Below are 26,530 nucleotides of genomic sequence, written 5' to 3'. Positions count from 1 at the left end.
AAGATTGTTGACCTCAGTTGTTAACACAGGGCCACCAGCTTGGCTTCTGAACATAACTGTTGTGGAGCACCATTATCTACCTCTGTTCAAGGCCTTGCTTCCTGTTGGAGAAAACGCTAGAAAGCAGGTACTTTCTAAGACCGCCTCAGATTCACAACAATAAGGCCCGAATGATGCCATGGTATGCCTGTGCCAAAAGATGTCATTATTGGGTTTTAAAAAGGGGCCTTGGCCAGAACACTTTCAAGGGTAGTTTATAAACAGACATCATTAGCTTCGTTCAGAACACAATTAAAACAATTCCTTTCTACGCTTAGCAGATCTTGCATTTTTTTTTTTAAATTGTCGTCACAACTATGACTTTCCGAGATTAGACATTTCATTTTGTGGATAACTAAATTATCATCTTCTACTCTCATGGTATTCTCATTTCTGCATTGGTGGTAGTGGGTATTATTAAATCGTTAGGACTTGGAGATACTCTTATGCAAAGCCCAGTCAATGGGGGCATTCGAGTATTCGGGCCTCAGTGAAACAAGTTGGGAGACACAGTCGTGTTGACATGTAAGTACAGCAGAGAGCAATGGCTAGATGATACGTGTTAAGTCGTACTGTGGATAGAGGAGGGCATGAGTGGAGTTGGCGCACGATAGACTGTGATGTGAGAATCCAAGAGACTTCAGAGGATAAATAGAAAGTTCCAGAAGGTACAAGGGAAGATGAGTGCTCCGCTCATGCAACTGTCCCAGGAACCTGATGTGACCGTGTGGCTGTTGGAACAGGAAGAAGGCAGACCAGGGTGATCTCATTCTCAAAGTAAACACTGTGAGCTTTATCATGGGTATTTATAATACTTTATAATAGTCACTGGGAAGTTGTAAAGTAGTGAGGAAAGATCAGCTTGGAATTTTAAGAAGTTGCCTCTGGTGGGATTACAGAGAAGAGAAATGATCACTCTGATAAAACAAACAAGCAAACAAACAAACAAACAAAAAACCAAAACAACTACAACAAAAAAAACTTGTGCTCTCATCAATGTTTTCCTTCATATGTCCCTTTCTCCTATGTTCGCATGCACACATTTTTATAGGAATGAAATCGTCATTTCTCCCCTAAACTTGTGCCCTACTAAAGACAAGGAAACAGCCACACAGAAAAAAAAACCAAAAAACAAAAAACAAACCCGTAATGAGTAGAAGGTATGGAGGCTGTTTCTCAAGGCTTCGCATGGTTCAGTTGGCAATCAGGACCACTCGGGCTGAAAAGGCTCAACAAGATGAAGAGAAATGTGTGTATAAAAAAGACAATGATTTCTAGTTTTAGGCATGTTTATTTTGATCCCCAAATTTAGCTGTGCATTTGAAGAAGCCTGAAAAGGTGAGAAATGCCTGGCAATTTCAACCCCGTGCCCGCTGTTGCCTAAGAGACAGTAAGAAACATGTAGGGAGTCAATGTGGCCTGAAGATTGTTCACAGCACTAGATCAAGAAAGGAAATGTGGGAAAGGTATTTTGCATTGAATCATTTAACCTCATTAATACCTTGGAAAGTTGGAATTATTATCCTCATTTTGTAGCTGAAGTTAGGTTAATTATGCTACTTGAAGTCGCCTGGGGCTGGAGGGTTTTTGCATTGGAATTCCGACCTTGTAGTTATGGTCGGGTCTTGCTATTTCTATTGTAATGAGTCTGATTTCCTGCCTTGGAAATGTGCCACCTGTCTTTTTTTTTTTTTTTTTTTTTTTTTTTTTTTTTTAAAGCTTATTGTAGGTTTATTGGGCCCAGGGACATGTATGTATTATCTATTTTCCAATTTTTCCCAAGGTCAATTTTGTATATGCTATGAATATAAAGCACAGAATAGACTGAATTAGTGAGGCAAATATCAGGGCTAATATTTCAGGACAGAGGCCAGGGACTGCTTTCCTTCCTTCCTTCCTTTCTTCCTTCCTTCCTTCCTTCGTTCCTTCCTTCCTTCCTTCTTTCCTTCCTTCCTTTTCTTCCTTCTTCCCTCCCTCTCTCCATCCTTCCCTCCCTCCCTTTCTTTCTTCTTCTTCTTCTTTTTTTTTTTAAGCTTGGCCAATTTGGATTTGAATGCTTCCAAATTTGAGGAGATAGTTTATATAGTGTGCCTGGGCCTCGCCTCTCCCTCTGGCTCACATCTGTCCTATTCATGCCTCCTGCTTAGGATAAACACGAGAATTTGTAGTCTCAGCTTTAACGCAACACCTTAGAGCAGGTGTTTCAAGCGTGTTGAATTAAACTGAAAAGCCAAACAAGATTCTCCTGGAAAAGCAAGCATTAGGTAATCAGTGCTAAGAGGTTATATTTAGAATGTTTCTTTGTTATGAAAAGTAGGTGGAACTATTGAAGTTGATGGTGGTTATTTTCACTCTTTCCCCATGCATCTCTGACATATTTTTGTGCCCTTTGAATCATTCTATGGACCACACTTCAGTTTCAAGCCATAGTTTTTTCCTCAAGGAAATGGGGAGAAGTGGGGGCCTATGAATTTCATGAGGCTTGTGTTCTTGCCTCAGTCAGACTTTAATTCATGAGTTAGGATACCAGAAGGTCATTCAAAGCTTCCACTGAATCAGTGGCTCTCTGTCCTTCCTCATCTCAGAAACTTGAAGGATGAAATCCATGGAGAATGGAGGGTGAGTTTTAGAAAGAAATTTGCCATAGATCTGTAGGCCAGAGCCTAAGGGACAGAAGGAAGACAGAGTGCAGGTCCAGCATGACTGACATGGAGTCCCATCAGTTCTGTGGTCTGGGAGCTTTGGTAATTAGAAGGATGGCAGACACTAGGGTGAGGCATGGTGAGATGGTCAATCTACTTGACTCACCCACGAGGTCTAGGTACCTGCCTCAGTGTCAGCCACATCCTCAGCTATGGCTTCGAGGCAGGGGTACTCACTTAGGAGAAGACATAACAAGGAACCAGAAACCCGAACTCCCTCCTGGCATCCCTGAGCCCTTGCCAGCGCAGGACGGCCAATAGGACCACTGCCATTTCTATAAGTGCTGCTTTTAGGTCCCCTGTCCCAAAACAGCCTGGCCAGTTCCAGCTCCAATTCCCATCCTTAGGTTTTCTAATCAATCTTATTCTGCAGTTCAATTAAGGATAGTGTTTGCAATCTGAGTCATTCTAGGTATGACTTTTTTTTTTCCCCTTGGTCTATTCTCTGTTGAGTTTCCACAGAAGGAGAGGACATAAAGAGAATCTTTTTGTCTTTTTTGTTTTTGACAGTCTTTGAGACCAAATGCTAAAGCTACTGATAACAGAGAGAAATAATGTTGGGTAAAAAGTATATTGAGACACGATCCAGTCTTGAATCTTATCCACAGCCGGCCTATGAATGAGGAAGCAATTGAAAGCTTGGGTGAGGGAAGCATCCTGGCAGCTCAACGGGGTTGATGTTCTGAGAACAATCGCTGTCGTTCCTTTGTATGGATCTGTGTGTTCCTTTGGAGAATTATCCATTTCTGGTTTTTTGTTTTTGATAAATATGCATAGAAACACTTCTTACATCTCCCCATGGGATTCCTTGAGAAAGAATGTCTGGCAATATGTTGAGCAGAATAAACTGCTGTATAACCAACCATAAGGGATGATTGACTTGCCTGGAGGCTGAGGCAGGAGAACATTGACTCTGAGAACAGGCTGTGAGATCCCATCTCGGGGTACAAGCAAACCAACAGGCGCTGATGTTTGCATAGGTGATTTATTTGACATTGTTAACGTTCACTCTCGTGTCTTTCAGTGACCCAAGGTGGGATGTGTTAATGGCCCCAATACCTACTTTGGAATTTCACTTAATACTATTTACCCAGTGGTAAATTCCCATTTGCCTATTTGACCATGATCACTTCTTATCTTCTCCCCTTGATTGAGTTTGACCTATTACAATAAAATATAATGGACTGGCAGTAGAAGGCTATCTCTGCTACTTAATGATGTCTTGACTATAAAAAAAATCTCAGAATCACTGTTTTCTTCAAAATTGTCTTTTCTTTGCCATCTGGTCTTGTTGAATATCTTCTGTCCCTCGGGTCAGTCATGGTCAAGTATTCCCATCTCCTGATTTATGTTGGAGAAAAACGTTAAAATCAGCGCGCATTTGCACGGTTTTGTCCTCCAATAGAACACAAAGCTGCCCAGTGACCAATAAAGTAGTCAGCATGTGGCATCTTGGCAGAGGGAAGATTGGGGAGAGAAGCCAACCCCACAGAGCACACAGGCTTTCTTGCGACGTGTCTTCCTCATCTCTAGAAAACAAACACAGCCCTTTCTTCCCATGACCAGAGTGGTTTTTATCAGCGTCCGAAGCTTCATTTGAACGCCAGGAAGAGAAATGTGAGCATTTGCATGTAGCTATGCTTTGCTGAGCAGAGTATCTGCTGAGATGACATGGGCAGGGATGCAGCTTAGCTGGGACTTTTCTCGGAGCCTCTGAGAGGCAGCTTTGTCCCAGGGCACTCAGAATCAATTGCTGTGTAGACTCTCTAGCTCTGGCCTTTCTGAAGGCCAGCTCATAGCAACTTTCTCTTTTTGTGTTTATTTTCAAGCAGTCAGATTTTTTTCCCTTTTTCAAATACAATTCCTTTAATCAGACAGAGAGTAGACTGCATATTCAGTTTTCTCATCATCCCTTTAACATGGGAAATGCAATCAACAGGGCTGGTCCTCAGGAGACTTGTACCAATGTTATTTGCTAAGAGAAAGAATGTGGCACAGCCATTGGTTGGCTCTACCAACACGTTTGCTTCCTTCAACTTAAAGTAATCTTACAATGGGGCTGGAGAGATGGCTCAGCGGTTCAGGGCACTGGCTGTGCTTCCAGAGGTCCTAAGTTCAATTCCCAGCAACCACATGGTAGCTCACAACCTTCTGTAGTGAGATCTGGTGTCTTCTTCTGGCCTGCAGGCAGAACATTGTATACATAATAATAAATAAATAAATCTAAAAAAAATGTATAAAAAAGAAAACCAAAAATAGTGCCAGAGATGTGCTAACTTATCAGGCCGAGCTCTAGGAGTCCAGTCGAAGAGAGGATAAGAGGGATTCTATGAGCAAGAGGCATCAAGATTATGATGGGAAAATCTACAGAGACAACCAAACCAAGCTAGTGGGAACTCATGAACTTTGACCAACAGCTGTGGAGCCTGCCTGAGACTGGACTAGGCTCTCTGCATTAGCGAGACAGTTGTGTAGCTTGATCTGCTTAACAGGTCCCCTGGCAGTAGAATCAGGCTCCATCCCTGGTGCATGAGCTGGCTTTTTGGAGCCCACTACCTATGGTGGGACACCTTACACAGCCTTGATGCAGGAGGAGGGGCTTGGACCTGCCTCAGCTGAATGTACCAAGCTTTGCTGACACTCCATGGGAGGCCTTACCTTTATGGAGGAGGGAATGGGGGATGGGTTGTGGGGGAAGGTTTGGGGAGGGCGAGAGGAGAGAAGAGAGGAGATCTGTGATTGGTATGTGAAATGAATAAAAAAATTCCTTAGTAAAAATAGAAAAAAGTGATCTTAAAATTTTTATTACACTTAGTCATGTATTGTGTGGGATTAGTGTGTGTGTGTGTGTGTGTGTGTGTGTGTGTGTGTGTGTGTATCTGTGTGTGCTGCAGTATGTGTGTGGAGGTCAGAAGACAATTTGTGGGAATCTGTTCTACCTTGTGGGTCCTGGGGAATCAAACTCAAGTCATTAGGCTTGGTGGCAAGGGTCTTTACCCACTGACCCACCTTGTCAGTCCTTATATCAACTCATAATTACTAAATTACAGCAGTCATTCAGAAAAACGTATGTAGTTTACACAGCTCAAAGTACGTAGTTCAGTGAAAATTTCCAGCAGACACCTGCATATCTAGCACCTAGAAAAGGAAACAGAATTACCAGAGTTAGATTTCTTCTCTGATCACTCCTTAAGAATAATCACCATTCTGATTCCTGCTCTAAATTCATGTTGTCTGAGTCAAAACTTTATATAGATAGAATCAAACAACACATACTCCCATGTGGGCTTTTTCACTCTCTTGCTTGTGGCACGTTCTGTTGATTCTCATTACTTTGTTTCCAGTTTAGAACGGTTGGGAACAGGCTGCTGTGAATATCTTTGTGTCTTTTGATGAACATACGAGCACATTTCCATATGTGTGCATCATCTCCCAGGGGCAGGAAAGCTTAGTGGGACATGTGTACACTCAGCTCCAGGTGGGTCTGGAAGGCAGCTTTCCGAAGCAGTTGCACCAATGGTTTCACTAACATTTAGTGTGGAGATAGAAGTAATTTAAATTTAACTTTCTGTGGCTTTTCATATGCAAATTTGTTTGAATTCTCTAGACTAAATGATATTTTCTACAGTTTTGATTTCTTGGAGTAATAATAAGGATACCTGAATTCTCGATCTTCCTTTGAAGTGTATCTTTCTCTATTTTTTTAAAAGGTTTCTTTGCTTTTGTTTTATGTGCATGAGTGATTTGCCCACACGTATGTATAGCCTGGTACATACAGAGACCAGAGGAAGGCATTGGATCTCCTGTACTGGAATTACAGAAGGTTGTGAGGCACCATGTGGATGCTGGGAACTGAATTGTAGTCCTCTGCAAGAGTAGCTCGTGCTCTTAACCACCGAGCCATCTCTCCAGCCTCATATCTGACTTATTTTTAATTCATTGGTCTCCTGTTTCTTCAACAAAAATATGTTAAATTCATATGCCTTGTGTTGTTAGGTAATGAGATTCAAAATAATAAATTATATGCCTTTCATTCAAGAGAATGATAATGACCTAGAGGAGACAATGACGTGGGCAAATATTTTTGATTTATTTCATTCAAATTTGAAAAGCTACTTCTTTAATTTAGTATTTGTAGATTTGGTAAAGAAATCCATTAATGAGTGGTCAAGCTCATCCATAGCTTCCAGGTATTTTTTATTATGTATTCTTCAGTATAAATCTCTATTTAGAGGTGGGCATACATAGCTTTAACTTATACAATATAGAAGTCATTCTGTATTTCTAAACTGCCTCATGAAAAATATAGTTATCAACAGTTAAGTCTTGTTCCATACTCCCTGTTATTGCTTATCTTTTTAATTTTTAAAATTTAAGATGTTTTGAAGTCTATTATTTTCTGATACCCATTTTGTCAATTTGAACATGGTCAATATTTGTCCTTTAGGGCTAGCACATAGAGCAATTGACATCTTCAAGGAACAGTGTTTGATTCCCTTCCTTAGTGTATCATTCATGCTCGCTGAAGGTGCTGCTGCCTTCACACATAGCATGGGTCCCCAAGGAAGAGCTGATGACTCTCAGATCTCTGTTTCTGAACTTACATTCTTACTGCAGAGTGGGTTTTCACTTATATTTTACTATAACCTTACATCTGAGACATCACAAATGCATTTGACCTTTTTCTTACAAACACATTATTTTCACCAAATTCCCATCATGGTGAATGCCTTTCTATGTTTACAATCACTGAAGCCGTTTTCTAGACAATGATAAATACCTCATGCTCCCAAAGTCTTAGGGTTTTCACCTTATTAAGTGTTTCATGGCTCCTTCATGTAGTAGTACTTCCTTGCCAGGACCACCAGCCCACAAATAATGATGTGGAGACTTATTTCAATTATGAAAGCTTGGCCTTCATCTCAGGCTTTTTCCCAACTAGCTTTTATAACTCAAATTAACCTGTGTCTATTAATCTATGTTCTTCCACGTGGCTCTGTTACCTCTTCTCTGTACCATATGTCCATTTTGTTCTACATCTCGCTGGCGTCTTTGCCTCTCTTCTTACCAGAGTCCTCTCTCTCCCTAGAAGTCTCACCTATTCTCTCCTGCCTAGCTACTGACCATTTAGCTCTTTATTAAACCAATCACAACAATACATTTTCATACAGTGTACAAATATCCCACAATGTCTTCCTGCTTTAGCCCAGTGATCCTATCCAGTGTTAGATACTCATTGTTTCTCACCTGCAACTGGATTATTGCCTGGCCTCCCTGGCTGCCATGTTTTCCTCTTTAGTCTATTCAAATGGTTATTGTCAAAATGGCTCTTCAAAACACCCAAGTACCCACGTGATATCGTTGCTTCCAGAATTCTTTGGCTTAACATGGGAGGTGTCTCTTGCTGACTTTCCCAGCTGTATTTGTTACCTTCTGGCTTGGGTTTTCTCTTTCTCTCTCTTTTTTGAGACAGGGTTTCTCTGTAGCTTTGGAGCCTGTCCTGGATCTTGCTCTGTAGACCAGGCTGGCCTTGAACTCACGGAGATCCAGCTGCCTCAGCCTTCTGAGTGCTGGAATTAAAGGCGTGTGCCACCATCGCCTGGCTCATGGAGTGTCACCCACTGTAGTCTACGTGCTTCTACCCTTTCTGATAATGATAGCTGGTAATAATAATGTATCGCTTCCTTGAAATGAACTAGAAGAATAGATCTTAAGTAGTCCTACAACATATACATGTGTGGTGATTAGTTATGGTGAGAGTGGTGCTAATCAATTTCATTGTAGAAATCATTACATGATGTATGTTGTGTGTGTGTGTGTGTGCGCGTGCATCATATTGTAGACCTCGAATATATGCTAGTTTATCAATTATGCCTCCAAAAGTTGGATAAAATTCCTCTAATAAATTTACTTTAACCCCCTCTAAGCTGAGGATTTTCCTCTATACTCTAGCTTTATTTTAGTTTCTATATAATTTTTAAAAATTACTTATTTTATATGTATAAATGTTTGCCTGCATGTATGCCTATCATGTGCAGGCAGTGATCATGGAGGCCAGAAGAGAGCATCAACTCTTCCTGTAGCTGGAATTATAGGTTGTTTGCCACCATGTTGGTGCTGGGAACTGAACCTGGGTCCCCCACAAGAGCAACAAGTGCTCCTAAGAGCTGAGCTTCCTCTCCAGCCCTCAGTTTCTATAAAATATCTTTGTCTACACTTTTGGTTTGAGAACTTTTTCTTGACATTCCCAGCCCTTACTTAACATAATGCCTGATGCAGAATATTGGCTCAATAGTCTTTGGGTGAATGGTTGAACTAGCCGATAGCTTAGAGCATTCTGTTTTTGTATTATGTACTCTTTAAAATCTCTACATATATTTCATTTTCCTTGCCAGGGTTAAAATTCATATGTTACTTTCTCTACCAACTTGTGTAGATGTATAAGGTCTTCTCTTTTCTTTTTAATCCCATCTGTGAGTTTCTTCATCAGCTGGAAGCATTTAATGTCTCCTAAGCTTGGAAATCCTGTATGTGTTTTTTTCTCTGGCACATTTAAAAAAGATACTAAATAAGTGTCAGTCCTTGAGGAGCCGAATTCTGTATACCTGTCTATCCAGGGGCATCCCCACTTGACCTTGATACTGAATAAGTATTTTGAAAAGGATTGGAGTTAGGATAAATAGACAACTTATGAACCCATAGTATCATCAGTTAAAGTAACCACAAACACCCATAGTAGGCTTTAATTTAGGAGAATGATGGCCATTTATCCAGGAGTATATTTAGCACATTAAGAACATATAGTGTAATATCACCTATGAGCAATGGTCTTGTCTTCTCGAATGCACTCTAAAACCTCTACCTCGCCCCCTTTCTATATACTGTCACAATGTATTAATTTTGCTATGCTTACAGATCCTGTTGTTCCTTGCAGGTTTCACAGGTTTGATATTTGGGGGACTGGTGCTCATTAAGGAGTCTGTCATCGCCTTAGGTAGGGATGACAAGGCACATGTTTAAAAGCCAAAACATGTTTGTACTTTTAAAAAGCCCAGCATCCTTACAGTGTTAAAGCAATGCAGCTTATAGTAAGATATGCCTAGCCACAACCAAAGCAAGGGAAATGATATTTTAAAACTTTTAACCTTCCTCTTAGTGATTTATGTACACTATTTTCCACCTAAACGCTGACAATATCATTCTAAATAAAGAATTATGCAAGGCTACTTTAGAGGAACTTATGTAGTATGTGTTCTGATTACTCTGTCTCACACAGAGAGTATTCCATGACTCTTTCTGAACGTTTATGCTTTTTGTGAGTATTTCTCACAGGGGCTGTGCATCCTTTCTATTCATTATGTTCTTTATGTGATTTACATCTTTATGTGTTCTACAGTGTGATTTACATTGGTGAGTGGTGCTAAAACCAGGGATAGGAAAATCACCAAGACCATCGCAGGACAAAATCTATATCTCATTTTTGATAAAATTTAAGGGATGATTCATTATATTTCTATAATTATTTACTGCTTTCCATATACATTCCATTTCTTACATCTCTGTAGCTTCTAAGACTGGATGAGATTGGCATGCTCAGGGTTGCATGGCTGCAGGCTATATTCCATTTCTGCTGTTCTTGTGCATCTTGTAAGAAGGTTGACAGAAGTATCATTATCTCCGTTTTCACAAATGGAAAAACAGATACCGAAAGAATGGGTGACTCCCATCCTTTAGCCTTCATGTCAGAGTCAAAACTAGGACCCAGATCAGAGATAAGGGGGAAATCATGGGAGGCCAAGAAAATCACAAATTGCCTTTTCTAGGGTAGTTAATGAGCATGAGCAGTGGGTTGGCAGCTGCTTGAGCTGTCCTCCCTACAATTTGTAAAGAAGTTAATCTCCAAAATGTCTGCATGGGGTAGAATATAGCTTTTGCTTTTTAGAAGAGAAGGAACTAAAAATACAGTAGCACAAGCCATTTATTAACTCCAGCAGCAATGTCCTGGGCAAGCAAGAGTGTTGTGAAAAAAAAACTCAGGAGTGTTTGTAATGAGTAAACCTGTTTAGATCTCTGTTCTTTCACCAATCTATCTTGGCACTAAGTGTCTACTTAGTTAACATTGGGCTAGGAATGACAAACTTCAGCGAAAGCCGAGATGCTCAGTAACGTGCTGTGTAGAAGCACTTTATAGGTTGTGTGATATATAAATTTAGACTCCATTCTTGGATAATAAATAAAACCCTTCCTGAACAGGAAAGGATGTAGCATTGTCAGAATGAGGGCTTATTAACAAGCTATAAAGGACAAAATGTACCCATTTTGTTCTGCCCCTTGCCGAAAGATAGTGTTTTGAAACCTCAGCTTTCTTGTTTTAAAAAAATGAGACAATAATCACATTTATCAAATTTTATGAATTTTGTAAAAGGTGCTGCATATGACACAACACATGACCCTTGACATTTTTTCCAAAGAAAATTTGTGGGAGTAATTATGTGTTTGTTAAAAAACAAAACAAAACATGACGGTATAGAGAATTCCTTCTAGTTTTCTCCATTGTTAATGTCTTAAAATTTGTCCAAACAAAAAGATCACATTGATGCACCACTATTAACTACTACTGATGGCCTTTATTTGGAATTACCAGGCTTGCACAAATGCCTATATTCTGTTTTAGGATCCAGTCCAAAGAACAACATTGCATAATTGTTATGTGTTCCATTCTGCTCTAGTTTATGACAATTTATCAACAGTTTCTCGTATTTTACAAACCTTGATGATCTTGTGAATAATGCCCATGTATCATGTGGCATGTTTCTAGAGCTGCTCTTACTTGTTCTGTTTCTCATTATTAGACAAGGGTTATGGGTCTCTAGAGAGTATTCCAGAAGTGACACGTTTTTGTGTGTGTCACAATGTATCCATGTGGCATCACTGATAACACCAGCCTTCATCACTTGGTTAAGATAGCGCTTGACAATTTTTTCCCCACTGCATCCTAAGCAGTTTTAACCAGCCATCATTTATGTTTATTGTTTCTTCTCTGTCTGTGATACTCTCCAAGGAGAGTTACTCCAAATTGTCATATCCACAGAAACATCTTCGCTGACTGCTCACACTAAAGCACTTTCATACTTCAGTTACTATTATGTTTTTACATCTTGTTTCATTTGTGTTTTCATTGCTTGAAACTGACTCGTTTCTAAGTTTGCCTAGTTTATTATTTGTCAATAAGTTTCCTGCCTCCCCCCCCCCCCAGGAACTTCAGAAGATCAACAGTCTGGTGGGATTGCTCATAGCTGTACTCCTGGATTCTAACAGAAGGGCCAGTTTACGCTAAGTGCTTAGCAACTATTTGTTGGATAAATATCAAAGAAAGAAAAATATAGGATTGGTTTATTGGTATTTCTGAAATAGAAAAAGGGAGTTGGACGGTGAAAAGTTTAATTTAGTGTTTTTAATTCACTTGGCTTGTTTTAATGGAAAGTTAAATGCAAATATTACTATCTGTGGAAAATAGGTTAACAGAATGTTAGTAATTCAAGTTGCCTGATAATGCACTTAATAATGTGTCAGAGATTTTAGTGACTTATATGGTGAGATGATTACCCTTAATTGTCACCTTGACACAATCAAGACTTACCTGGGAAGGGAGCCTCAATGAGGTGTTGTCTAGACTGGCCTGTGGGCACATCTGTGGGGGATTGTCTTGATTATGTTCATTAGGGTAGAAAACCCCATCCACTGTGGATGGCACCATTCCCTAGAGAGGGATTTCTAACGCTCAAAGGGGGCAGTGAGCTGAATACTGGCATGTATGCATTGATGAAGTGCAGTCTGCTTTTGATCATGGGTATAATGTGAATGTCTTGTTTCTCTTGTCTTGATTTCCCTGCAACGATGGACAGAAACCTGAAATTTTGAGCCCAATGAACCATTTTTCTGTTGTGGAATATTAGTTTAAGATGTGTTACATTTGTTTTTGCTGTGGACTGTTTTTTTTTTTCCCCTTTTCTATTTTAATAAAAAGGAAAAAAAAGAAAAAGGTTATAACTAACAAAAGAAAAGCTATATACAAAGGTACAATAACTATATACAATATATACAAGTAATAAATGTCTAAACAATGTCTAGTCCATTTGTATTTGACAAATTCAGAGAAAATAATTTCATTATCTATCCTATTTTCTTAAGTCCAAAATGTATCTAATTCACTTTCTATCTTAATTAATCTTCAACTATAACTAACTAACCTTCAACTATAACTAACTAATCTTCAACTCCCTCAGAGACCCAAGAAGGAAATAATATTAGCTAATAAAAATAAAAGCAGGAAGTGCATACAAGCAACTTCCAAAAAAAATTTGTGAGTTGACAGAAACAGCCAGCTGTCTGCACAGTCACCTGAGGTTTCTCCGAAGTGCTGGGGCATCGTCTTCAGCCTATAGACTTAGCATATCTGACAGACTCATTTGTGAAGTAGGATGTACACAAGGTCAACAGTTCAACCTCACATTGGGTGAGAGCAGGTGGACTGTTTTTTTAATGATGCAAAGATGTGTTGCATTCTTTTATGTTGCATTTGTTTAACTATAAAGCTGTGTTACTTTGCCTGTCTAAGGCACCTGATTGGTCTAATAAAGAACTGAATGGCCAATAGCTGGGCAGAGAAAGGACAGGTGGGGCTGGCAGGCACAGAGAGAATGGGGAGAGTGAGAAAAGGAGAAGGAGAGGAGGACACCAGGGGCCATCCAACCAGCCACACAAGCAGCTATGAAGTAAGAAGGAAAGTAAGATATATAGAGTAAATAAAGGTAAAAAGCCCGGAGGCAAAATGTAGTTAAAGAGAAATGGGATGATTTAAGTTAGAAAAGCTGGCAAGAAACAAGCCAAGTTAAGGCCAGCCTTTCATAAGTAAGAATAAGTCTCTGTGTATTTATTTGGGAACTAGGTGGTGGGTCCCCAAAGAATAAAAAAACCCCAAAAACCAAAACCCCCCAAAACATACATTTTTCATTCAAGTTGGTTTTGTCAGAGTATTTTTTATCTCAGCAACAGGAATCAAATCTAAGACAGCATATATGGCAGACCACTGACACCTCTCCACCTTTATGACCTTTACTTATGAACTGCCTCCTGTTTCGTATTGTAGACCTTCAGAACCTGAAGACTGTAGAGATTCCTGATGTCCTTGATTAACTCCAGTTGACTGCTTAGTGCCTACATCTTTTGATTTATACTGCCCTACTCACTCTAAGGTAGCATTCAGGTAATATGTCTTCCTTCTGTGACTACTAGTAAGAGTGTTTTTTTTTTCTTTCTTTAATTTCTCTTTTTAGGACTTAAAATCTCCAAGCCAGAGGGATGAAATCGCAGGGGCCCGGGCCACCTTGAAGGAGAACTCCCCCCTCTTGCATTCGATTTGTTCAGCTTGCTTGGAACATTCCGATGTTGCTTCGCTCAAAGCCAGTAAGGACACAGTCTGTGAAGAGATTCAGAATGCTCTTGATGTAATTTCAAATGCTTCCCAAGGCATCCAGAATGTGCCAGCGCTTTCTGAACCTCAGGCGGCAACCCTGGGAAGCGCTCTTGATGAGCTGGAGGTAAGTGGAGAGAGCCAAAAATGTGACTTAATGTCTCAGTACAAGTCAGCAGAGGCAGACTTCTGGTTCATATGTGGGAGTTGAGAGAACTTGTATTTTATCATGCTCTAATCAGCCTCCATGACCTTTCCTCCATGACCTTTTTGGGTCTTCCAGTGAATTAACAGCAAAGTTTCCTATGAACACGCTCAGCATTCCTCTGCCAAAGAAGCCTTTAAGTCGGAATTGCCTGAGATTCAAGTGAAGATTTTATTTTACATAGATCAGCTTCTAAAGTGGAGGATTTATTTACTGTACAATATTTATTATCGGCACTGTTCTTTGACAAGCACTTATATTTTAGCAAGAGCATGTAGGCAAAAAGCACACTAAACATTATAAATAACCAAATTGCGTATCAGATTATAAATGGGGTGAGGTAGTCTCAAAGATTTGAGGAGTTTAAGTCAGGAGCAGATGGAGATCTAGAACATAGGCCCAATGCCACTTCCCCCTGTGTTTGTGACAGCATAGAAGCCAGGAACCTGGGTGGAGTCAGCAAGGGGGGATGTTCACAGCCCAGGCTAAAGAGCCAATGGGACCAGGCCATAGACAGCTGTGCAGGCTTTTCCTCTGAGCAACTGGGACTCTTTATAAGGCATTAACACGCTGAGACTCATGTCCTAAAGGAATGATGTTAGCACCACATGAGGACAGAGTCAATGCAAATAAGGTGAGAAGCTGGAATCCAGGCGGGAGGCTATGGTAGGAACCCAAACTCACCTCATACCTTCCATGTGCCACCTCACTCCATCATATGTGGTCATGAAAGCTGCAGCAAGGCTCAGTTTTGTTAGTAGGAATCAGCTAGATAATGATAGAATGGATGGACGCATGGGACATGGGCAAAAGGAGAAATCATAGCTGGTGTCGCACACGGAGACCTCTAGCAACATAGTGAGGAGTTCATGATCTGAGATGCTATTAGGAATTAATATCTGGGCAGTGAAGAGATGGGATGAAGTCTGCCTGGGAGACAGAGCTACAAAGCCGGGGCCAACTGACGATTGGTAATTAGAGAGCATTGGTTTTCAGAGCGTGACTTACTAGGTTGAAATACACAGACCCTTCTGCATCTTTCTGTTGCTAAATAAAAGTCACCTGTATGGTGAAGACCATGAACTCTGGAGTCAGGAGGATTCATCTGTGTAGTGAAGCTAGACTTGTCCACCATAGGACTGTGAATGGTGAGGATAGACCTCACACATCTTATATAGCATGCATAGTTAATTTAAAATTTTAATTGAGTAACTTGATAGAAGAGGTTTTCCTTAGCCATGGGAAGGCTGTGGTCATAAGAAGATGAGAAACCCAGTTTTGAACAAGTTGAGGGATTTATCAGGCCTTCAAGTATGACATCAATGAATGCTGGCTGTTCTAGTCCAGCAAGGAGACTCCTGAGTGGGAGGTAACATAGTGGGATGCTTAAGGGTAGAAATTCTAAAGCCTTCATTCTTGGGTTTATAGTCCAGCTGTGGCACTTGCTATATTTGTGACCTTGGGAACAATGTTTATGGACCTCTATTGTCCTGCTTACAAATGTTACAATAACAGTAGCACAGTGTTATCAGGTTAAATGAATTCATAATACAGGTGTGGTTGTTCAGAGTAATGCATAGTAAACATTCAGTTTGGGAAGCAGATTTTTCCATACTGAAAAAATATTTATAATTAAAATTACTAAAGTTTTACTGATAACCAAAAAACTTACATAATGACTGTATTGTTCCTATCAACTTCATTGTAAATTCATTAAACAATTAATACTTTTAAGTTTAAAATAGCTTTCTCTTTAATTGCATGCCTTTAAACAGGGTCTTCATTTCTAATCCAATATGATTAGCAGTATTATTGTATATTATTATATTCATGTGAAAATGCATAAAATATCTACTTATATGCAGAGTTTAGGAACTCTGTTCTGATAAGGTAAAAAAATGAATAGAAACTAATAATCTCCCATCATCCAACGTTCACCCTCTGTAATGAACACACACTTGTCTTGTGTTTTAAAAGCATATCTTTTTTTTCATTTTTCTTTATTAAGAAATTTTCTACTCACTCTACATACCACCCACAGATCCCATCTCCTTCCTCATCCCATCCCCCAGCCCTCCCTCCCAAGCCACTCCATATCCCCCAAATCAAGGTCTCACGTAGGGAGTCAGCAAAGCCTGGCACACTGAGCCTAGGCAGGTCCAAGCCCCTTCCCACTGCACCAAGGCTGCACAAGGCATCATACTACAGGCATGGGGCTCCCAAAAGCCTGTCCATGCACCAGGGATGGATCCCGATCCCCCTGCCTGGGTCCCCCCCCAAACAGTTTGAGCCAAACAACCATCTTCTGTATCCAGAGGGCCTAGTCCAGTCCCATGGGGGCTCCACAGCCACCACTTCACAGTTCATGGGCTTCCACTAGTGTGGCCGGTCATCTCTGCACGTCTTCCCATCATGGTCTCCACGTCCCCTGCCTGCAGAATTCCTCCTCTCTCTCATCAATTGGATTCCCGGAGCTCAGCTTGGCGCCTGGCCGCGGATTTCTGCATCTGCCTTCATCAGTCACTGGACAAAGGCTCTATGATGGCGGCTAGGGTATTCACCAGACCAGTCATCAGAGTAGACCAGTCCAGGCACCCTCTAGACCACTGCCAGCACTCCTGTATTCAAAGCATATCTTGATGTCTTGTCTTTCAAGATTGAAAATCTCCTTTTCTAAGATCAGTCACGGATAATAGAAGGTAGCAGCTAGATGCCAGTAAACTGTTAGACTCTAAATAAAAAAAAAATAGAAAACTTGGGGACCAGAATGCATGGGAAACTCAACTGTAATTTGAAAAGCTTGGGGGAGTTAATCAGTTATTCTATACCAGGTAGTAAGGGAAATGGTGTGACTATGGATAAACACATAATATGTTCTTTTACTGGAGCAATTGGAGGTCATGGGAAGTTTTAGTCCTGTGTCTCTTGTCCTTGCCCCTTCCAAACACTGTCCTTTCTAAAATATATCCACATTCTTTTGAAACCTTGTCACTCTGGTCACCTAATGTTCTTAATGATTACTGTCAGCCTCCCTGAAACAGTCTGTAAGTCACACATCTGCTCTTAGAGGCATTTTATCTCAGCTACCAGAGACTGTGGCCTGAGGAGTCACTGCCTTTCCCAAGGGTACCAGCTGTTCAATGTCCTTGATTCCTGCTCCTGTCTGCTGGCTCCTGCTGTTTCCACCCCTTGGAGACCAGACTACTTCAACTAACGGACTTGGGTGGTAGAGAGGGAGAGCTGAGTTGGAGGCCTTCAGCCTTGATTGGGGGGTTATAAGGTTTCACAGGTTTCCTTCACTGGCACCCCACACCAGTGCTTGGGTTTATAATATGACCTAGAATGTGACTAGACTGGTTTGTAATGTGACCTAGACCATGTGTGCTTTTATGCTGAGAAAGGTTGGTTTCTTGACTTTCTTAAAAAATAAAGAATAATGAAAACAAAACAAAACAAAACAGTTGAACAAGGTCCTGGTTTGTCTTTCAACACAGTAGCTTGAACTGTCTGCTTTGATCTGCACCTCTTCATAAAGGTCAGCTCTGAAATGGCAAGCTTACCCACTGTGGGAAGCCAGGGTATCTACAGACAAATGATAACTTGGTCTTAATGTGCAAGTCCTCGGCCTGCCATGTGGCTGTGTTTAACCCTGCTGCAGCAGTGGGCACAGAAAGTCACATATCCAGTGTGCTTGATTGTCTAGTAGCTAGGAAGTGGGCTTTTAGAGAGATACCCACAGTTGAATACTATATATACTATATTATATATATATATATATATATATATATATATATATATATATATATATATATATATCATTTGTTGTAGACAATGATCAGCTATTTTGCCTTCATGTCTATTTTCCTTCTAGATAGTTGCGTTCAAAAGAAAGCTGTTGTATTCCACTCTCTACTTTGCTCCCTTGTTAAAATAAAAACGGGGCTTTGTGTATGTTCTGCTCCTGAATACATATAATATTTATGCAATATCTTCTATTAAAATGGTTAGCAATCTGTAGATATTACTTAGCAGATGTCTTGAGATATAAAATCTCATCCTTTGGGTTAAGAGTGTTTTTTTTCCCTCTAAATAAGTGGTCTTTAAAATAAAAATAAAATGTTTCTAGATGACTAAAGTGTTTTAAGATTTACCTATGTTTTAAGTATGTATTTATTTAGATTGCAGGGGACACACATATGTGTATGCACACACAGAGGCTAGAAGAGAGCATCTGGTGTCCTTCTCTATCAGTCTTCACCTTTACTTTGAGGCAGGAGCTCTCCCTGAACCCGGGGCTCTTATTCTCTTGGCTAGACTTGAAATCAGCAAACCTCATCGATCCTCTTATCTCTTCTCCCCTTGGAGCTGGGGTTACTAGTGTGTGTTAGATGCTTGGCTTGTTAAGTAGGTGCTGGGATTTGAACTCTGGTTCTGAGCCATTTCTCCAGCCCCTCCAGCTAAACATTTTACATGGATTGTTCGCTTGATTATTACAGTATCACTATTGAAAATTTTGTATTTGCTTTACAGAAAAAAAAATTGAGATCAAAGCTGTATGTATTGCTCATCAGGAAGCTAGTGGATAGGAGTCTTTCTGATTCCAGAAGAATCTGTAGGTGTGCTTGTGTTGAGTTTTCCTAGCTAGAACTTAGTGCACTCAATCAAAATTCAGCATAATATATGCTAAGGTTCTTAGTTTATATGAATCATCAGAAAAGTTATAAATGTAACCAAAGTCTTTCTGGTGGATTAAACACTGTCCATGGCTCATTAAGTAGAAATAGTCTCTATTTGGGAAGTACTTCTTGTAATGGGGTGGAACTTTCCAGAGGAGCGGGCAGGTGGAATTTATATAGCACATTTTCCAAAGTGTTAAACAGATTTGTGTCCAGAGAAGTTCCCACAAAAGACCTAATTTATCCCAAAGTTTTCCAAATTGATCCTCCACTGAGACATCTTTGGTTTCTCACTTCAGTTTGAGGTGAGTGCTATAGGCAGGAAGCAGCAGAGGCTGGAGAGGAGAAAGTCTGGAGAAGGGTCTTTTCAAGAGCAGAAGACCTCTTATGACCCATTTACTTCTGAACAAAAAGGCAAAAGACCTAAACTACTTTCCTGAGAACCCAATTCTGTCTTAACAACTGAAATTTACCTGTAGTCAAAGATAGGGCTTCAGAACAAAATTCCTGGAAAAAAAATATATCCAAGTTACAAATAATTGCCAAGGCTATCTGAACTAGATAAAACAGAATTTACTGAACATTTAACCTTTTAACAATAATTTTGTGAGTTAAATGGTTGCACTTTATATTATTTACAGGGAGCTATATTGGTAGAGGATCTGAAGTAACCTTTGCTCTATTTTGCTCCTGCAAATATACTACTATGAAATAAATGGATGTAGTAAATACTCTGTTGGGAGCCAGACTCATTAAATGTTTATAGTGTGAAAATGTATCAGAACACTTACTCAACAGCTACCATGCTAAAAGTTCTGTTAAATCTTTTATTCTGGGTCATGGCTGGTTGTGGATATGAGACTTGAGATTTATTGGTGGAGAAAATAGAAGCTGAATTAGAACACTGTACAACTTAAATTGATGGATTTATTAGAAAGGCTAGTGTGAATTAATTATTGAGTATTGCCTCTGCATTTGTGACTGAATGGGAGTTGAGAAGTGTCACATTGTAGATGAATAGAATTTTGAAAATGTCATTAAGCAGGAAACTCTGCCAGGGAAAACTGCATTGAAAACTTGAAGTCCATTAACATGTATTTCTCTTGTGTAGAAGGAAAAAACAAGCATTAAAATCATAATAGGAGTTATTTGCATCTGTCTTTTAAGGTGATGATATTGAAGGACATATGTGTAGTTATTTTATTTTCAGATAAGCTATATTCTTTTCTTTATATATTCATTTATATGTCATTTTATATTCATATTATTGATAATTTCATACATGCATATAATGTGTATTGACTAAATCTATTTCCATTCTTTACCCTCTAATTCTTGGCCTGTTCCCTGAACCACTTTTCCTTCCCAACTTCATGTTCTCTGTTTTTAAAATCACTGAGTTCCATAGTTCTTCCTCTATGTACCTGGCTGTACATAAAGGTGTACCAGAGCATGGGTAACTTCTAAGAAACCACATACCTGGAGAAAATGAAACTCCATCCTCCAGCAGCCATCAACTGCCAGTAGCTCCATACTAGGGGTGGGATTTCATGAGCTTCTCCCCCATCCATGTTGGGATTTTGGCTGGCTAGATTTTGTGTAAGCAGTCACAGCTGCTGTGAGATCATGTGTGCAATGTCCCAGTCAGGTCTAGCAGATAGTGTTTTGTTGCAGATATCCATTACCACTGGCTCTTAAAATCTCTATGCCTCCTCTTCCACAATGTCCCTGAGCCTTGGGAACAGAGGGAACAAGATATAGTTGTCCCATTTAGAACTGAGAACAGTTTCTTATTCTGTCCTTGTTGACCAGTTGTGGATCTCTGTATTAATTTTATTGCAGAGAGAAGCTTTTAGATGCACTAATCTATGGGTATACTAATATGAACACAGGGGACAGTTTATCACTATTTCCATTGTGTAGAATAGTAGTATTGGGTTCTTCCCTAGGGTGTATGACCTGGCTAGTTATAGATTGTTTTGGAGTGAGGGCAGTCAATGGCATCATGTGGAATGGTCCTTAAATCCAATCAATAGTGAAGCAGTGGTTGATTACACCCATAACATTTGTGCCACCATTCCATCAATGAGTCTGTCTTGCCAGATCCATTACTACTGTAGTTTGCAGAGTTCATGGTTGGTAAGACTACTGATTACTTTTCTCCCTTGCATGAACCTTGCATGAAAGCTAGCCAGCAGGGATAAAGCTTCCAGGTACCAGCCTGATCTCTCTATGCTCTATGATTCAAGTGTTCAGTATCTTCAGCAATAAGGTCTTATCATCAGGTTCTGAACAATAACAGAGAGCCATAGAAATAACCTGTAATTTTTTGAGAGGTGTTCTCTGGGACCCCACTGACCATCAACTGATAAAGAGGTATTCCATATCTGACACTAGGCTTTTTTTTTTTTTTGTGATCGCCTATGTTGACTGGGAGAGACATTGCCTCTCCATTCTAGGATCGCCCCATTTAAACTCCCTTTGCATATGTACTGTATATATTTTAGGAAGCTTCCATAGAGGTGGGTTTTAGTATGGCTTTTCCAAATGTCTTTAGTGTTAGTTATCCCTCCTTATATTCCTTCTACCCATCCCTTCCATCCCCTGCCTCACTAAAGCTTTCATGTTCCAGTATATGACTTTGTTTAGTTATAGCTCCAGGTGCCTAGAACAATTACACATAGCCGGTGCTAAGTGACTATTAATGAAGTAATAAGTACATGCAAACATGCCACCTCTCCAAGTGTTATCACAGAGGATGCCATTTTCCTCTTACTCCAATTTTTCTCTTTTCTCCAACTGGAATTGAACATACTTAGTAAGGGATTTAGCTTTAAACTGGGCCATGAATTTATAGTGAGGAAACCAAGAAAGTCAATTGAAGCTGTGCTTTGGTCAGACTCTTTCTGTAATAAGACAGCACAAAGAGGAAAAAAAAATGCGTATCTATCCTTTCTTCAAAGAGCTGCCCATCTTTGGTCTAGGTTCTCTGAGATTTCCAAGATGTGCCACCTTTTATTACAAATGATGATTTTGGGTGAACACAGTTCTTACTGTCTTGCATTTTCACTTAAATGAAAAGCCAGACCTCTGTCAATTAGATAAGCACTTAGGAACTCAGGAAGAAAGTGACTGTCACTCATTTATCTAGAATGACTTCGTATAATTACTATTTTAAAAAATGTTTTTGTTTCCAGAAATACAGCGAATTAAAAGTAATTAAAGTGATGGATAAAATATTTTAAAATACATAGTCCATCTGTTAAGGGATTTTTTTTAAAAAAGGACATATATAAAGAAATGTCAAATTCACAATAACCCAGCAACAGGATTTGCTGGAATATGTAGCAATTTATTTGTAGTTAAAGCCTGGGCTTTGAACTTTGAAAGACCAGCTGAGGGTGAAAGATAGAAATGTCCATTGTGTAGAATAGTAGTACTGGATTCTTCCCTAGGGTCTATGACCTAGCTAGTTATAAATTTTTTTGTGGGGGAAGGGCAATTAATGGCATCATGTGGAATGGTCCTTAAATCCACTCAGTAGTGGAATAGTGGTTGGTTACACCCATAACATTTGTGCCCCCATTCCATCAGTGAGCCTATCTTGCCAGGTCCATCACTATTGCAGTTTGCAGAGTTCATACTTGGTAAGACTATTTCACTCTTCTCCCTTGCATGAATTTTGCATGAAAGCTAGCCAGCAGGAATAAAGCTTCGAGGTTGGTACCAGCCTGATTTCTCTATGTTCTATGATTCAAGTATTCAGTATCTTCAGCAATGAGGTCTGCTAGTTGGAAGACAACATAGGAGAGTGTACTGTCTGTTTTTGTGTGTCAGCTTGACACTAGCTAGAGTCACCAGAGAGGAAGGAGCCTCACTTGGGGAAATGTCTCAATGAGATCCAGCTGTAAGGTGATCAATGGGCGAGGGGCCAGCCCAAACTTGGTGGTGCCCTCCCTGGGCTGCTGGTCCCGGGTTCTATGAGAAAGCAGGCTGAGCAAGCCATGGGAAGCAAGCTGGTGAGCAGCACCCCTCCATGGCCTCTGCATCAGCTCCTGCCTCTAGGATCCTGCCCCATTTGAGTTATTGTCCTGACTTCCTTCAGTGATGAATAGCAATGCTGAAGAAAATAAAGAGAGTTTTCTTTTTAAACCTGGATATGGTGGCATAGGCCTGTAATCTCAACACTTGGGGATCTGAGGCAGGAGAAAGCCACATTTGAGCCAAGTCTGGCCTAACATAGTGAATCCCTGTCACAAACAACAAAATAAAAGATATATTCACTAACACAGCTAAAGGACCTTCCACATGAGCCAAACAAACCCTTTCCTCCACAACCTGCCTTTTGGTCATGGTATTTCATCACAGCAATAGAAACCCCAACTAAGACAGAGACCTTCATCTTCTGCTTCGAGAAATCTTGGATGGAGGTACCTATTTGCGTCAGGACTCGATCAATGATGTGGACAACACCATTTGTGGCAATCTGGTTCCCACAGAGGGCAACCTGCAATAATTTGAAAAAAATCAGAGCCAGCATTAATTGCTAGGACAGTAAGGCGAGTGAGTTCCACATTCCCATTGTCCTAGCAGTTATGATGGAAAGAGCCTACTTGGTGAGAGCTGATGCCAGTAGGTATAGCTATAAACTATACCTAGTAGGTACAGAATAAAGAGCCTACAGGCCTACACACTGAGTGCCGATGCCATCTGTGGATTAAGACTTGAGTACTGTCTTAGAGAAAGCAGAACTGTTCAGAACCTCAGTCAATCAAAAGCATCTCTGGAGATCCAAGACAAAGAATTTCCTTCATTTGAGCTATTGACTTTATTTTTATTCTTTAATATAAATAGTTTGTAACTATTTCTAATGTTGGTCAAAGAATTGTGTAAAGAATTCTGATCAGCTCTGAAATGAATTTTGAGAGAAGGATGACAATCACCATTGCCTGTCATGGAGTCTACTGAATAATAAATAGTATTGCTCAAAAAAAGAAAAATAAGACAGAGATCTTTACAAGAAGCTGGCAGTCCGTAAGCCTTCATCATCTCACTGGTTGAATGAGGAGAACACTAGCCCCTATGGCAGGGAAGAGTCAGAAAACTTGACTAGCTTAGCCTTGGCTCTGGGTAGCACAGAGGATCACACCCACACACCCAACCCCCCAAACTCCGAAGAACAGAATGCACCTGGAAATTTTCTAAGCAGGATCCTATCCTTGTGGGGACTTTGGGTCAGAATTTATATTATCTGCGTAGCCTCTTAAACCTCAGCAGAAAATCTAATTTAAAGTTGTCCTATCTCGGTAATACCTCAAGGGACCTGGCAGAAGCAAACTCAGACTCATACTGAACTTTATGCCCAGTCTTCAAAAAATTCTAATACATCTCTGAAGAAGATAAGTTGTCATAACACACAAATAAAGTGAGCCATTGTGAGTGGCATTGACAAAAGGATCGGACCGCAGAGAAAGCCCTTTCCATTACAGACACAGAGATCACAAGACACTGACTATAAATTAGTTGTCTTAAATATACACGATTTTCCCATTTATTTATTACAACTATAAATGTGCTGAAGGAACAAAAGAATTCAAAAATTGAGCAGACAGTATTGCCGAAAATGAAAAATACAATTAGGATTATTAAGTTGATTAGGCCAAATATGATCAGGTAGAGGATTAGTATCTCTGAAAGGTATTTAAAAATGCTGCTTAGAATTTTCCACAGAAACAGAAATAAAAAATATTTTGGAAAAAAAGTTAATACACAAGGTGGTGCAGCAGGTTAAAAATATTCTAATTTGAAGTCCAGAAGAAAGAAAGTAACAAAGAATCTTCTAGAACAGTGGTTCTCAACCTTACTAATGCCGTGACTCTCTAATACAGTTTCACGTAGTAATGATCCCCAACCATAAAATTATTTTTGTTGCTACCTCAGAACTGTAATTTTGCTACTGTTATAAATCATAATGTAAATATCTGATATGTGATGCCCCCCCCTCCGAAAGGGGTCACGACCCCGAAGTTGAGAACCACTGTTCTAGAACTTATGGAAGATACCAGTATCCATATCTAATATACTTTATAAGCACCACGTACAGCATCAGTAAAGAAATGTACATTTCTACAGATTATAGTGAAGCTAAAAGAATTTTCTTTTTAAACCTAGATATGGTGGCATAGGCCTGTAATCTAAACACTTGGGGATCTGAGGCAGGAGAAAGCCACATTTGAGCCAAGTCTGGCCTAACGTAGTGAATCCCTGTCACAAACAACAAAATAGAAATATATTCACTAACACAGCTAAATAAAGCTGGCACTGCTACATCAACATTTGTAAAAATAAATTGTTAATTTAATTAATCAAGGCGTTTGTATCAGTTCCATTTTGTCATCACAACCCAATACTTCATGGAAACAACTTGAGGTTTAGGTTTCAGATATTTCAGACTGCCGTGGCAGAAGGAGTGTGGTGGAACGGAGCAGTTCTCATCATGGCCGCCAGGAGGCAGAGTAGAAAGGTCAGGGCAAGAGATAACCCACAAAGACATGGTTCCAGTGACCTCCTTCCACGCCCCTCCCCCACCAGTGCTGCTGTCACCTTATGAATCTATCCAATAGACCAGAGACCCAGGACATAATCATCTCTGGAGGATCCATCACAGACATGCTTAGAGGTGCGCTCCACTAATCAGCCAGGTGTTTCTCAGTCCGATCCAGTTGACAATCAAGATTAACCCTCACCAGGTTGTAACTCGCTTTTATCAATGATGCATGGGGAATTATCAAAAATGAACTGTTGCTAAGCTGATGACTTTCAATGAACTAGCATTTTACAGGCATTTTAGGAAGGTGTTGCAGTGATAAGTGAAATTGTCTCCTTATTTGGGTCCTCTTTAAAAAACCACATCTATATATCTTCTGGCTCATGAGCAATTATACTTGAAAACAAAAACAAAACAAGACAAAAAAACCTAAGTGGGGAAATAGTGAAACTCTAACACAAACTTGAGGGATATGCTTAGAGGGAAATGTATCCCCCATGATGCTTATGGCAGGGAAGAAGAGAGGCTCAAAGTATAATCTGTGCTGATAAAAATGTAATTTAGATGAAATGGAAAAATTCCCAGGAAAAGAGGACTTGCCCATAGATGCTTGATGTTAAAGTATTACATAGAATTGGTTTTTACTCAAAGCAAAATGTACTGCAGGCACCTTTGCAGTACACCACCCTTCTGGGGTATGTAAACGTATTTCCACGGCAGTGGGATGAGAAAGGTTAAGGAAAATCCTCTCCAGTTCTCTGTGTGAAGTTGGAAAAACCAGTACCAACTAATACTGTATTGGTTACATAATGAGGGACATTTGCATACTAACCCAATACTGGAAATAAAATACAAAATCCTAAGCAGATTTGAGTGTTTTACCCTTAT

General features: G+C 39.9%; 1 protein-coding gene across 2 annotated transcripts in view; it reads left to right on the top strand.

Annotated features, from left to right (window-relative positions):
• Ctnna3 (catenin alpha 3) overlaps window positions 1–26,530 on the top strand; it is a 1,464,870-nt gene that overhangs the window by 299,472 nt on the left and 1,138,868 nt on the right. For both annotated transcript variants that reach the window (XM_052744818.1, XM_052744817.1), the window contains exon 6: window positions 14,078–14,341. In XM_052744818.1, coding sequence (XP_052600778.1) covers window positions 14,078–14,341 — 264 coding nt within the window. The remainder of the gene's footprint in view (window positions 1–14,077; window positions 14,342–26,530) is intronic.

This window comes from Peromyscus californicus, unplaced genomic scaffold (assembly GCF_007827085.1).
Source record: "Peromyscus californicus insignis strain IS unplaced genomic scaffold, ASM782708v3 Scaffold_19__1_contigs__length_69161282, whole genome shotgun sequence".
Classification (NCBI taxonomy): domain Eukaryota; kingdom Metazoa; phylum Chordata; class Mammalia; order Rodentia; family Cricetidae; genus Peromyscus; species Peromyscus californicus.
Note: the sequence above shows the minus strand (reverse complement) of the source record. Positions and strands in the feature narration are given on the sequence as shown.